Source organism: Dendropsophus ebraccatus, chromosome 7 (assembly GCF_027789765.1).
Source record: "Dendropsophus ebraccatus isolate aDenEbr1 chromosome 7, aDenEbr1.pat, whole genome shotgun sequence".
Classification (NCBI taxonomy): Eukaryota; Metazoa; Chordata; class Amphibia; order Anura; family Hylidae; genus Dendropsophus; species Dendropsophus ebraccatus.
The window spans coordinates 121864652-121876959 of NC_091460.1; the positions used below are offsets into that span (position 1 = coordinate 121864652).

General features: G+C 42.5%; 1 protein-coding gene across 4 annotated transcripts in view; it reads left to right on the plus strand.

Annotated features, from left to right (window-relative positions):
• PDLIM5 (PDZ and LIM domain 5) overlaps window positions 1-12308 on the plus strand; it is a 144677-nt gene that overhangs the window by 19858 nt on the left and 112511 nt on the right. For all 4 annotated transcript variants that reach the window (XM_069978335.1, XM_069978339.1, XM_069978338.1 and 1 more), the window contains exon 2: window positions 3580-3727. In XM_069978335.1, coding sequence (XP_069834436.1) covers window positions 3632-3727 — 96 coding nt within the window. In that variant the 5' untranslated portion in view covers window positions 3580-3631. The remainder of the gene's footprint in view (window positions 1-3579; window positions 3728-12308) is intronic.

Here is a 12308-nt window from a genome sequence, read left to right on the forward strand (position 1 = left end):
GACAAAGAGAGGCTGGCCTAACAGGGCTTAGACCTGCCTCCCTCTTGATGATGTCATTGTCACAAAATGGCTGCCACAGAAAAGCCTGGGGTCAACAGTCATTAAGTAAGAATGAGTTTACTTCACTTCCTGGTGGGGGGTTGAGGGGGGAAAAGATAGGGAAGGGGGGCAGATAGGTGATTGAAGCATATTACAAAGTAATATAACTTTGTAATGTGTTTCAATTACTGGGGAAAAGCTTTTCGCTGGAGTACCCCTTTAAATTTGAACAATATAATAATTTTTCGCACAATAATCTTTCCGTATAATAGGACTCTTACCACACCACCATGCAGCTGCTGTCCCTTCCAATTGCAGGGCTGGTCCTGGCACATAAGGGGTGCACACATGTTCCTTCTGTAATTGAAAGCGACAATGCAGCTATCCAAAACCAGTCCCAGCTCAGCAACACCTATGCCTGGTGCCTGAGCATTGTTGGAGGTTCCATAGTGAAAGTATGCTGAGTCTGATCCTGTTATGTGTATATTGACCTTTGCCTGTCTGGATGCTGGATTCCTTTGTCTGATAATTCCTATACTGGACAAGTCCTCCTGTGTCTGACTTGGATTGCTGACCCTGAACCTGTGTCACTTGGTACAATGAGCCAGCCCCCACCAACAACTGAACCACATGGCAGGCTCAGGTTTTTTTTTTTTTTTCAGGGACCGTAGATGACACAGAAACCATCAGAGATGCTTACATGGGAAAGGTTTCTGCTTATCACAGGATTGCTTGCTAAACAGGCTGGAGTTGTTAAAGGAAATGTGTCATCTGTCCATTGTTACCCATGTCCATGGGGCTTGCAGTAAAGCATATATTTACATGCTATTAAAACGGTTCAAGCAAGGTGGCTGTCCCCATTGTAATGTACGAAAATGCAATGAAAAAATTGCAATCAGAAAAATAGAAAAAGATTACAAAAATCAATATTTTCTAGTATCTGCTGTAATTGTCTAAAAATGAGGCCAGGACTACACATCGACTTCCTGGTCATGCAACTTTTTTTTTTTTTTTAAGATACAGTGGGGAAAATAAGTATTTCATATACTGACGAATATTGGAAAGTTTTGTAATTTTTTTCATGTCACCTGTTAGTCAGAATCAGTTTTAAGAAAAATCCACAATGTCACATTTTATGATTCGAAAAAATCATTTGTACTTTATTGCATGAAATAAGTATTTGATCACCTACTAACCAGCATAAATTCTGGCTCTCACAGACCTGTTGGTATTTCTTTAAGAAGCTCCTCCTACTCATTACCTGTATTAATTGCACCTGTTTGAACTTGTTACCTGTATAGTAAACACATGTCCACACAGCCAATGAATCACACTCCAACATCTCCATTATGGCCAAGACCAAAGCGCTGTCTATGGACACCAGATAAGATTGTAAACCTACACAAGACTGGGATGGGCTACAGGACAGTTGGAAAGCAGCTTGCTGAGAGGGCAACAACTGTTGGTGTAATTATTAGGAAATGGTAGAGACACAAGATGGCTGTCACTCTTCCTCTCTCTTGGGCTTCATGCAAGATGGCTCTCAAACGGCCCAAAAAAAAAAGACTGTGTGAACAAAGGATCAGTTTTACACCAAGTACCTGGAGATGGTGTGTCTTTTTTTTTTTTTTTAAATAAAGATGGGGGGGGACGACAATCTTGTACATACCAAAGCCAGTCATGATTGTAAGTATAGGCCCAATATATAAGATGTTAGAGCTGGCGTTGTCTGTTTCTTTGGGGGCACTAATCTGCCAGACTCACATAAACATAGCCAAAAAATAAAAAATAAAAAAGGGCTTCTTAGTAGAATAAAATCCTGCTTCGCTGTGTTCCCAGCTCCCAGCACCTGCTGTTCTAGTGCCGTCTGCAGGTGGAAGCCGCAGGCCGGATCCTATAGCTTGCTTCCACTGGGAACCACATCTGCTGCATTTACTGGCCACCGGCCAGCTGGACATCCATGCTGTTCTAACAAATCAGCTTTTCTGTAACTCTTGAGGGTTCTCGCTGCTGCATGACACATGACATATTCTGCTGACCTAATATACAGGACTCCAGGTGTCTGTCCTTACAGCTCCACATCATTATAAGGTAGCTGGGGTGTAATTCATTCAACAAAGAGTAAACGCTTCTTCCAACTTTGATGCCGTCTTTGATGTACAGTAACTGGAGCCAAACCCAAACACCATATTGTGCGATATTAACCCTTTCACTGCCAGTCGTTACATACACAGCTTATATTTTTGGAGGCGCTGAGTGTTGGTAACGTTAGTTGTTGGTTTAAAACATTATATAATAAGACGTGTGTGAGTGGACGTGGAATCAAACCTAATTTTACATCATGCGGAAACAACTTATTTTTTGTTTTCTCTTCCGTTTTATGAGGCATCACACCTGCATGCAGATTATGGCTGCGTTCACACTACGTATATTTCAGTCAGTATTGCAACCAAAACCAGGAGTGGATTAGAAAAACAGAAAGGATCTGTTCACACAATGGTGATATTGAGTGGATGGCCGCCATATAACAGTAAATAACGGCCATTATTTCAATATAACAGCCGTTGTTCTAAAATAACAGCAAATATTTGCCATTAAATGGCGGCCATCCACTCAATTTCACCATTGTGTGAACAGATCCTTTCTGTGTTTTTAATCCACTCCTGGTTTTGGTTGCAATACTGACTGTAATATACGGACTGAAATATACGTAGTGTGAATGCAGCCTATTTGTGTATTTTACAGTACAGACAAGGGTTAAAATGTTTATGGCAGCTTTCCAACCCCAATAGCAGAAGTCGAGGAAAACCTTTCCTAAAGCTAAGGAGTATCTACTGATATCTATATGTAAACCAGCAGCGGTGTTAATGTAACTGCATTGTTTGAGCTATGTCTTTGGGGACTTCATCACAGGATGTTTACAAGTAAAGGGCCCCATACACATGTTGGCTGAAACCGCCACTGGTGGTGGGTTTGGCTGTCAGTATAAAGAGTCTCTACCAGCAGATGATGATAGAGTTTAGAGTTGGGCGTGAGTTGGGCGTGATTCACTGCCCAACCCCTTGGTTCTCAGAGAGATAAGCCACTGCGGCTTACCCTTCCCGATAGAGAGCAAGGACGGGAGATATAACATGGACAGTTATTTAAAACAAATGTACCATCATGGTACATGTACATTTGCTTTAAGATTTTCACATGGAAAGAACGTTGCCGCCGATGGAAAGTCGTTGCCGCTGTCCTTTTTTTTAAGGTTTTCCTCCCACTGCGGACGTGCTGGCCTGCCTACAGTGCTTCAAACCCGACCTGTGCACGAAAGTAGAACAGCACCGTGCGCGGGAATCGGGCCGCGGTTAAAAAAATACTGCGGTACTGGTTTCCCTGCTCCGGCGCCATTCTATCCACGTGAAAATCTTAAAGTGAATATACTGATGGTTTATAGGCATATTTTACCCTGTTCTGTAGTTAGCAAGGATCATAAATGTTTTCTTTTATTTTATTGATGATAAAAGTTATAATTATAACTTTTTGTGTATTTTACAGTTTGCCGTCTGTTTTGGACATTCACATCTTCCATTTTTGAACTTCAAACAATATGAGCAACTACAGTGTGTCGCTGGTAGGCCCGGCTCCATGGGGATTCAGGCTTCAAGGTGGTAAAGACTTTAACATGCCGCTGACCATCTCCAGGGTAAGCGTGTTTGATTGTTGTGTGTTTGGATACTGTAGACTGGTTTAAGTTGCCCATAGCAACCAATAGCATGCCCATAGCAACCAATAGCATGCCCATAGCAACCAATAGCATGCCCATAGCAACCAATAGCGTGACCATAGCAACCGATAGCATGACATGATTGAGGGTGTGCTTGCGCCAGAAACGCGTTTACATTTCTGTGAGAAGATGGTTGATGGGTCACGAAAAAAACAAGCTTTTGATTCACTTGCAAACGCTAATACCTTGTATCATATTGGATTATTAAAGAATACCAGTCATTATAAAAAAAAAACATTTGACACGTCATCAGGCAGGTCAAGTTATTGGTTGCAGCAAGTCTTACCGCCGAGACCCCCTGCAATACAAAGACACAGCCCCTGGGGAGAGAGCGGGCCACCCCCTAGTTCTGACTAGAGATGACCATGCTCGGGTCAGTGGTCAGCCACTGGTTATCAAATGCAGAACGATCAAACTCCTTGTCCAGTTGCACTCATCTCTGGTTGTGACAGTACAATGCATAAAATATACGTTTATATACTATTCAGTGTCTCGAGGCTCTGCATAGTGGTCACATTTGGTAACTAGAGAATAGAATAGATATCAAGCTCTCTACACATAGAAACTGAGGAAAGCAGAACTCCAAATAAGCAATGTAATGGTGCCAGCGGTCAGGACCTGGGTCCAAAGTCTACTGGATCTTTATGCAAGTCGATCCATTGGAGTATATGGGGGACTTAGTGGATCTTGTTAGCCAAAAAAAGAGTCATAAGAACATTCATTGCAAGGATAATTTCTACAGGATTGGTGGGGGTCCCGGTGGTGGGACCCCCACCAATACGCTTATTATCTTCTGTCCTATGGATAGAGCATAACAAGCTTAAAGTGTCACTGTCATTTTTTTTTGCAGAAATCAATAGTCCAGGTGATTTTAAGAAACTTTGTAATTGGGTTTATTAGGCAAAATATGCCATTATCTGCATTCAAAAAGACTTTTCCCAGCCCCCCCCCCTCCTCTCTCTCTCGTTCACTGCTCATTATCAGGAAATCACGACTCTTTTACATCAGTCGGGTCCTGTCGGTTCTATGGAGAGTGGAGGAGGGAGATTAGTCGCCAGCAGAGGGCAGAGAACAAAGGATTACACAGCGTGACCTGTGTGAAAGCCAGTGTTCAGAGGTCAGAGAGGTCAGTGCTGACTTCAGAGGAGATAGCCCGGTGATGTAGCTGTAAATTAACTCTTTTTTTTCCTGTTTTGGTGCCTCATCTGAGCTTCAAACTGCTTTTTCATGATAAAAATGTATTTTTTATCATCTTTCTTAAAATCACCTGTACTATTGATTTCTGCAAAAAAAAAAAAAAAAAAAATTAAACGACAGTGACACTTTAAAAGGCAAAACTTACACATGGCGGAAATGCTATGGGTCTCACCTGTAGATAAGAAAAATGGGTAATGCCTACAGAGATTTATGATATAACCCAGTGTGAAATTTCCCCCACATGTGGACCAGGCTTAGAAGACATCATTTTCTCTATCTAAGTGACGTTGTGAGATGTTTCCGTTAATAAAGGGCATAGGCTTTGTTTGGATTGCCATTATCTGGCTCCCCGGAGGGTTTACTTTCCAATTGCAGGCACAGAAAGCGTAGGAAGCAGAGGAAATTAGTGGGAGTCCTGTGTAATAACAGGAAGGATGAGAGCGCCGAGCTCTAAGAGAAGAAACATGGAAAGATCTGTCAGTGTGGCGTCGTGTCCCAATTTTACCATCAGCATTTTCCATAGAAAAAGAATTCGGGAATACTGTGTTTGTCTGTTTAGAAAGAATTGTTGACCATTATTGCATTATTTTCTGTTAAAAAATTTTTTTTAAATTCAGATCAGCATAGGTAACCTATAATATCCCTTTTTGTGGGTCCTGAAACCCAGTTTGGATAATGTCGGGCCAACTCCAGCACTCAATAGATGTTTCAGATGGCTTTGAACTTAAAGAGGTACTCCGGCGAAAATATTTTTCTTTCATATCATCTGGTTTCAGAAAGTTATATAGATTTGTAATTTACTTCTATTTTAAAATCCCAAGTCTTCCCATACTTATCAGCTGCTGTATGTCCTGCAGGAAGTTGTTTTTTCTTTTCAGTCTTACTTAGTCTGCTCTCTGCTGCCACCCCTGTCAAGAGCAGGAGAGGTTTCCTATGGGGGGTTGCTGCTGTCCTGGGCAGTTCCTGTTTCGGACAGAGATGTCAGTGTAGAGCACCTTGTCAGACTGAAAAGAATGCAACACTTCCTGTAGGATATACAGCAGCTGATAAGTACTGGAGTACTTGAGATTTGCAAATCAAGCGCAAAGCTAGTTGATTTGAAAGAAAAAGATTTTCGCTGGAGTACCCATTTAAGCCAGTGAGGTGAGGACTGCCCACTTGTCAATTTATTTATTAATTAGCACATCGTGCATCAAGAATAATGGCACCAGTTGTGAGTGAATGAAGGGGGAAGGGAAAGAAAAAAAAAATGCATAAGTAGATGGTGGGGAAGAGGTAGACAGACCAGTTCACTGACCCTGCGAAATAATAGATTGATGGAACAGATCATGCAGCAAGGGAATTGTTTCATCAGTATTAAAAGGACTGCAGATTCAGATCAGCAACTTCCTATGTATGAACTATGGCCTAAGGCATTTAGAAGCCGCTGTAAGATACGCCACTCTAGTTCTTAGGTGATCCTTCTACAATGCAAAAACTGTAAGCAATGAAAATGAATGTATTCTTGTTAATATTCCTTTCTTAGAACAGTATACAGTCAGTTATTTATGTATGTTATGAATACAAAGCTAGGACCAATGGATCATGTTTATCTTGGCAGTTCCATATAGTGAAATTGTCTATTGGCGGCTTTGTTATACTTAGAGTATCATTCACGCTGCTTATCACTAAAACAATATATGGACTTCCTCCTAATATTTATAGGCTCACACAGGGCAAGGAAGAACCTAAAACTCATCAACTTTAGTTTTCTTACTACTAAAAATAATTGAAATTGAATATAAATATATATATATATATATATATATATATATATATATATATATATATACATTTTTTTTTATAGAACACTGTAGGGTGTTGGCCTAATCTAGTGTTCAGTTCCTGTCCAGACAGCCTTCAGTGTATCATGTATCACAAGAGGGCAGCTCCCTCCCATCCTAATTTGTCTTGTCGGAAGTTCATGACTCACGGTTAGGAAGTGCTGTGCGCCCGTGGGCTACAGACACACATTGCTGTAACCTCTGGTCAGATGTGAGACATGGTGGATATCAGGTAGCTAAACATTACTGTCAGTGATTCATTCTCTAGTGTGAAAAAACACCAAATGTTTGCAGGAACTCTTGCATATGGGCATGCACATGGCTTACATGTATGGGCATATATGACGGGATGAACCAGCAGAACATAGCGACCATTTTATTTATGTGATTTAGTTTACGTTTGATCTCTAGACATGTTCAGTCCCTCCTGTTTAAAGGGGTTGTTCACCAAATTTTTTTTTCTTTCAAATCAACTGGTGCCATAAAGTGCAAGAGATTTGTAATTCACTTCTATTAAAAAATCTCAAGTCTTCCAGTACTTATCAGCTGCTCTGTGTCCTGCAGGAAGTGGTGTTTTCTTTCGTGTCTGACACTGTGCTCTCTGTTGCCTCCTCTGTCCATGTCAGGAACTGTCCAGAGCAGCAGCAAATCCCTATAGAAAAACTCTCCTGCTCTCCAGACTGGAAATAATACAACTTCCTGTTGGGCATACAGCAGCTGATAAGTACTGGAAGGCTTGAGATTTTTTTAATAGAAGTAAATTACAAATCTCTGGCACTTTATGGCAGCAGTTGATTTGAAAGAAAAAATTTTTTGGTGTACAACCCCTTTAACAGTAGAAATCTCCACTACGTGAAGAAACTCTTGGTCGGTAGTACAGACTGCATCTGTATGCTGACACGTTGCTTCCTTTGTACGGATGCCCACGGTGCTTGGCCTGGACATCTAAGAGGCTTGAATAAAAAGATATTATTTGTGTAGCATCTGTAGCTGTTCAGCCTAGAAAACATCAGACACCCTCATGGATACTGCAAGACCTCAGCAAATAAACCTTCTCTGCGGAACTTTCCGCATTTCGAGCCTTTTATTTGGTATAGAACGATGCCTTGGGTTAACTCCCCATTGTTTAGCCCATCCCAGATATCTGATGAGCCCTGCAGGAGATGTACTGTCTGACTGTCACAGCCTCCACCATAGTTCACTGTCTTATTGTAGATGACTAAGGACCCTAGTACAGGGGACGATTATTGTGAGAATCATTATATCGTTCAAATCTAAACTATAATCATTTCATGTAAATGCCGGCAACGATGAAAAGACCAACGAGAAATGGTTTGTGTGTCGTTGATCATTAATTTTGTGCAGACCCCAAAACTGTCATTAGTCGTTCGTTACTCGTTGAGTGTAATTCCACATTGTTCGTTCTTATGCTGTGATCAAATGGGGTAAATGATTGTATTAATGGTCATAACTAACGACTCGGGCTGAAGCACTGGAGGCAAGCTAGCCCGCCCCCAGTGGGAGGACCTCCTCTATGATGCCGGTCTATTGATTCTAATGGAGCCGCGTCATAGAGGGGAGAGAATTCCCTCCCACTGGGGGCGGGCTAGCCCGTCTCCAGTGCTTCAGTCCCGGCCCGGTACCCGTGGATAGAACGTTGCCGTACACGGGAAACCGGGCCTCGGTTCAAAAAAGGACCATGGCACTGGCGCCGTTCTATCCGTGGGTAATATTAAAGAGGATGTACCTGATGTACATCCTCTTTAAAGGTTATAGTCATGTCCCCCCTTTCCCTTCTTTCCTCCAGACTATACGGATTTAAATCCTTAAAGGGGTGCTCCAGCGTGGGGGCACTTTTTTGGGGGTCCCGCATCACGGCGCTCCGGTGCCTGGTTCCCGGCCGCTTCCTGGTGTCTGACGCCGCCCGAGACGCTACGTCTCAGGGCCGCTCAGCCACTCGGTGAAGGAGGCGGGATCCGAGCGGACTTCATACGAACTCCGCCTCCTTCACTGAGTGGCTGAGCGGCCCTGAGACGTAGCGTCTCGGACGGCGTCAGACACCAGGAAGCGTCCGGGAACCGGGCACCGGAGCGCCGTGATGCGGGACCCGCCGCTGGAACCGGGGAGGTAAGTGGACGTCTTTTATTTCAGCCACCTCCTCCCCGGTCCCCCCAAAAAAGTGCCCCCACACTGGATAACCCCTTTAAGTCTTTCCTGATATGCCTCACACCCTCCACCATTTTTGTAGCCCGTCTTTGGACCTGTTCTATTTTATCGATATCTTTTTGTAGGTGAAGGGGGAGATTTATCAAAGGGTGTAAAATTTAGACTGGTGCAAACTGCTCACAACAATCAATCACAGCTCAGCTTTAGGCAGTGCTGAAAGGAAAGCTGAGCTGTGATTGGTTGCTGTGGGCAGTTTGCACCCGTCTAAATTTTACACCCTTTGATAAATCTCCCCCGAAGTCTCCAGAACTGGACACAGTATACAGATGTGGTCTCACTAGATCTCTACACAGTGGGATCACGATCTCCCTCTTCCTACTGGTTATACCTCTAGCTATACAGCTCAGCTTACGATTTGCCTTCCCCACCGCCTGGTTGCACTGGTGACTCATTTTAAGTCCGCAATTAACAGACAGGAAAATCCTCTTTTTTTTTTTTTTTGTATTGGTTTTTGTATTTTTCTGTTAATGGTTTGTTTAGACCTGCTTAGGGCACAAGCAATCAAAATAGGGAAAAAACCTACAATAGTAAATCTAGGCCTATGTCCGCAATTAACAGACAGGAAAGTCCTCCTTTAGTCTTTTCCCCGTTTCCTGTGAATATACTGCCATATAGTGAATGTGTCTACCAGCAGGGACGTGTATGTGTAGTACAGTTAATCATGGTGAATCATTATAAATTATACGCCTATCTTTGAAGTGTTGGGAAGTGCTCAAGAGTTCACGTCGTTGGCAGGAAACAATTAACACTGGCTTTCCTAGAATTCTTGAGTGTCTTTCTGTAGAGCAGAGGAAGGGCATTTCTGATCATTAATTTCCTTTTCCTTTTTATTATTTGGGATCCTTTCCCAGTAGTCACTTAACCAGTTGTGACCCGCTAGTGGGCATTGCTTTCTAACAGCTGTTTTGCTAATAGGGATTTGTCCACACGGATTTCCTGCGGCAGCTTACAGCACAATGCTTGATATACTGTTTATACAACATTCATGTAGGAGACGAGATCAGAAGACTGAGCTGTCAGAAGCGCATGCTAACTGGGTTCCATCATGGTAGTGCCACATGGCCCTCCGCACTTGTTCTCCCCACCTGTCCCAGTCAGAACTAGAGATGAATGAAGCATGTTCGAGTTAGGCCGAACCAGAAGTCTTTGCATTTGATTAGTGGTGGCTGAGGGTACTAGACCGACGCTCATTTACTGGGCCTATTACATGGCCTGATAATCATTTAGCAAAGGCTGCACAGACTATGTTAGTGATGTCCGTGCAGCCCTTGCCCACACTGTTAATATATTACCTGTCCACCCTCCTGGTCTTCTCCTGCCTCTGCATGCTTACCGATCCTACCAATCCGGACGAATCACTGGCCCAATTCGTCCGGTTATCAAGCTGTGTAATAGGGTCCTTAGGCTGCCTGGAAAACATGCATACATGCATAGGCCAGGACTCCCTAGGGCTGCATCCAACAACTTCAGCCACCGCTAATCATATGGCGAGAGTTCTGGTTTGGACAAAGTTCACTCATCTCTAGTCAGGACACTTAGACCCCAACTTTTTTTTTTTTTGTGAGAGGTACAATATGTATATATATAATATATATATAATATGGGTTGTAAGTAGAGATAAGCACAACTCATGCATGCTTAAGTTTGATTTACAAGTGAATGCTGGTGGCTGAACAAGTTGGATGCAGCCGTAGGGATCCCTAGAAAACCACTGCCCTAGTCCATAGCCATAAGCTGCATTTTATCTAATCTTCAGCCACTGGTAATTAAATGCCGAACTACTGGACCCGAGCATCTTTGAGTTGCCCTCTAGTCTCTAGTTGTAAGCGGAGGGGTTTTTCTGCAGTGGAAAATCTGCAGCATTTCCACAAATATATTCACGACTGCTGATCTTTACCAAAGTGCAGCTGCAAATTTTGACTTCTACTTTAAAGTGTCACTGTCGTTTAAATTTTTTAGAAGAGGCGATTTTTAAGAAACTTTGTAATTGGGTTTATTAGCCGAAAAATGCATTTTTATCATGAAAAAGCAGTTTGAAGCTCTGCCCCCTGTCTTCCTGGTTCTATTATGGAGAGGAGAGGGGTGGAGGGAGATGAGGCACCAAAACAGGACAACAAAGAGTTAATTTACAGCTACATCACTGGGCTATCTCCTCTGGAGTCAGCACTGACCTCTCTGACCTCTGAATAGAGGCTTTCATACAGCTCTCGCTGTGTAATCCTTTGGTCTCTGCTCTCTGCTGCTGACTAATCTCCCTCCTCCCCCCTCCCCTCTCCATAGGTTACACAGGGGCTCGACTGATGTAAAAGAGTTGAGATTTCCTGATAATGAGCAGTGAATAAGAGAAAAGGGGTGGGGGGGCACGAGGAAAGTCTTTTTGAATGCAGATAATGCCATATTTGCCTAATAAACCCAATTACAAAGTTTCTTAAAATCTCCTGGACTATTGATTTCTGCAAAATAAATAAATAAATAAATGACAGTGACACTTTAAAGTCAATGAATAAAGTTTGCAACAGATCTGAAAAATATGTCCAACATAAATGGACACATTGTGGATTTAAAAACTGCACCTTCTAAATGGATTCTATTCTGTATGGATTTAAAGGGATTCCTCCGAAACACCCTCTAAACTTATCAGTACAGTAGTACAGTAGTATTGTACAATCATAGAGTATATACAGCGCTTATTCTATATCTGCATCTTGCATTCCTTTGCTATAAGCCACAAATGATGGAGTCTAAGTAGTCGTCTCTATAATATTCTTGAGCTAAGTCGTCCTCTCTATGCATTAACATGCCCAGTGTGTAGCTTACAGCGGGGAAATACAAAGCAGTCAAAAGCTACAAATTATAGATTTGGAATCAGCGTCCTTTATCCTACTCACAGATGACTTTAGTTTAGGATTTTGAGGAGGGTGGGAGGTGACAGAGTCCCTTTAAATTGTTACTCCCCGGAGTACCCCAGTAAGGAGGACTTGGAATCTTAAACATATATTCTTTCATCTTAATCTCTTCTTTGTTGAATCTTGTACACCGAAACCAAAAATTCTAGTTTGACCAGATGTCTCATTTAACACGCTGCAGTCTGACTCTTTACTGACGTTTTTTGGTTCGTACATTAAAGGGGTTATCCAGCGGTACAAAAACATGGCCACTTTCCCCCTACTGTTTTCTCCAGTTTGGGTGGGGTTTTGAAACTCAGTTCCATTGAAGTAAATGGAGCTTAATTGCAAACTGCACCTGAACTTGAG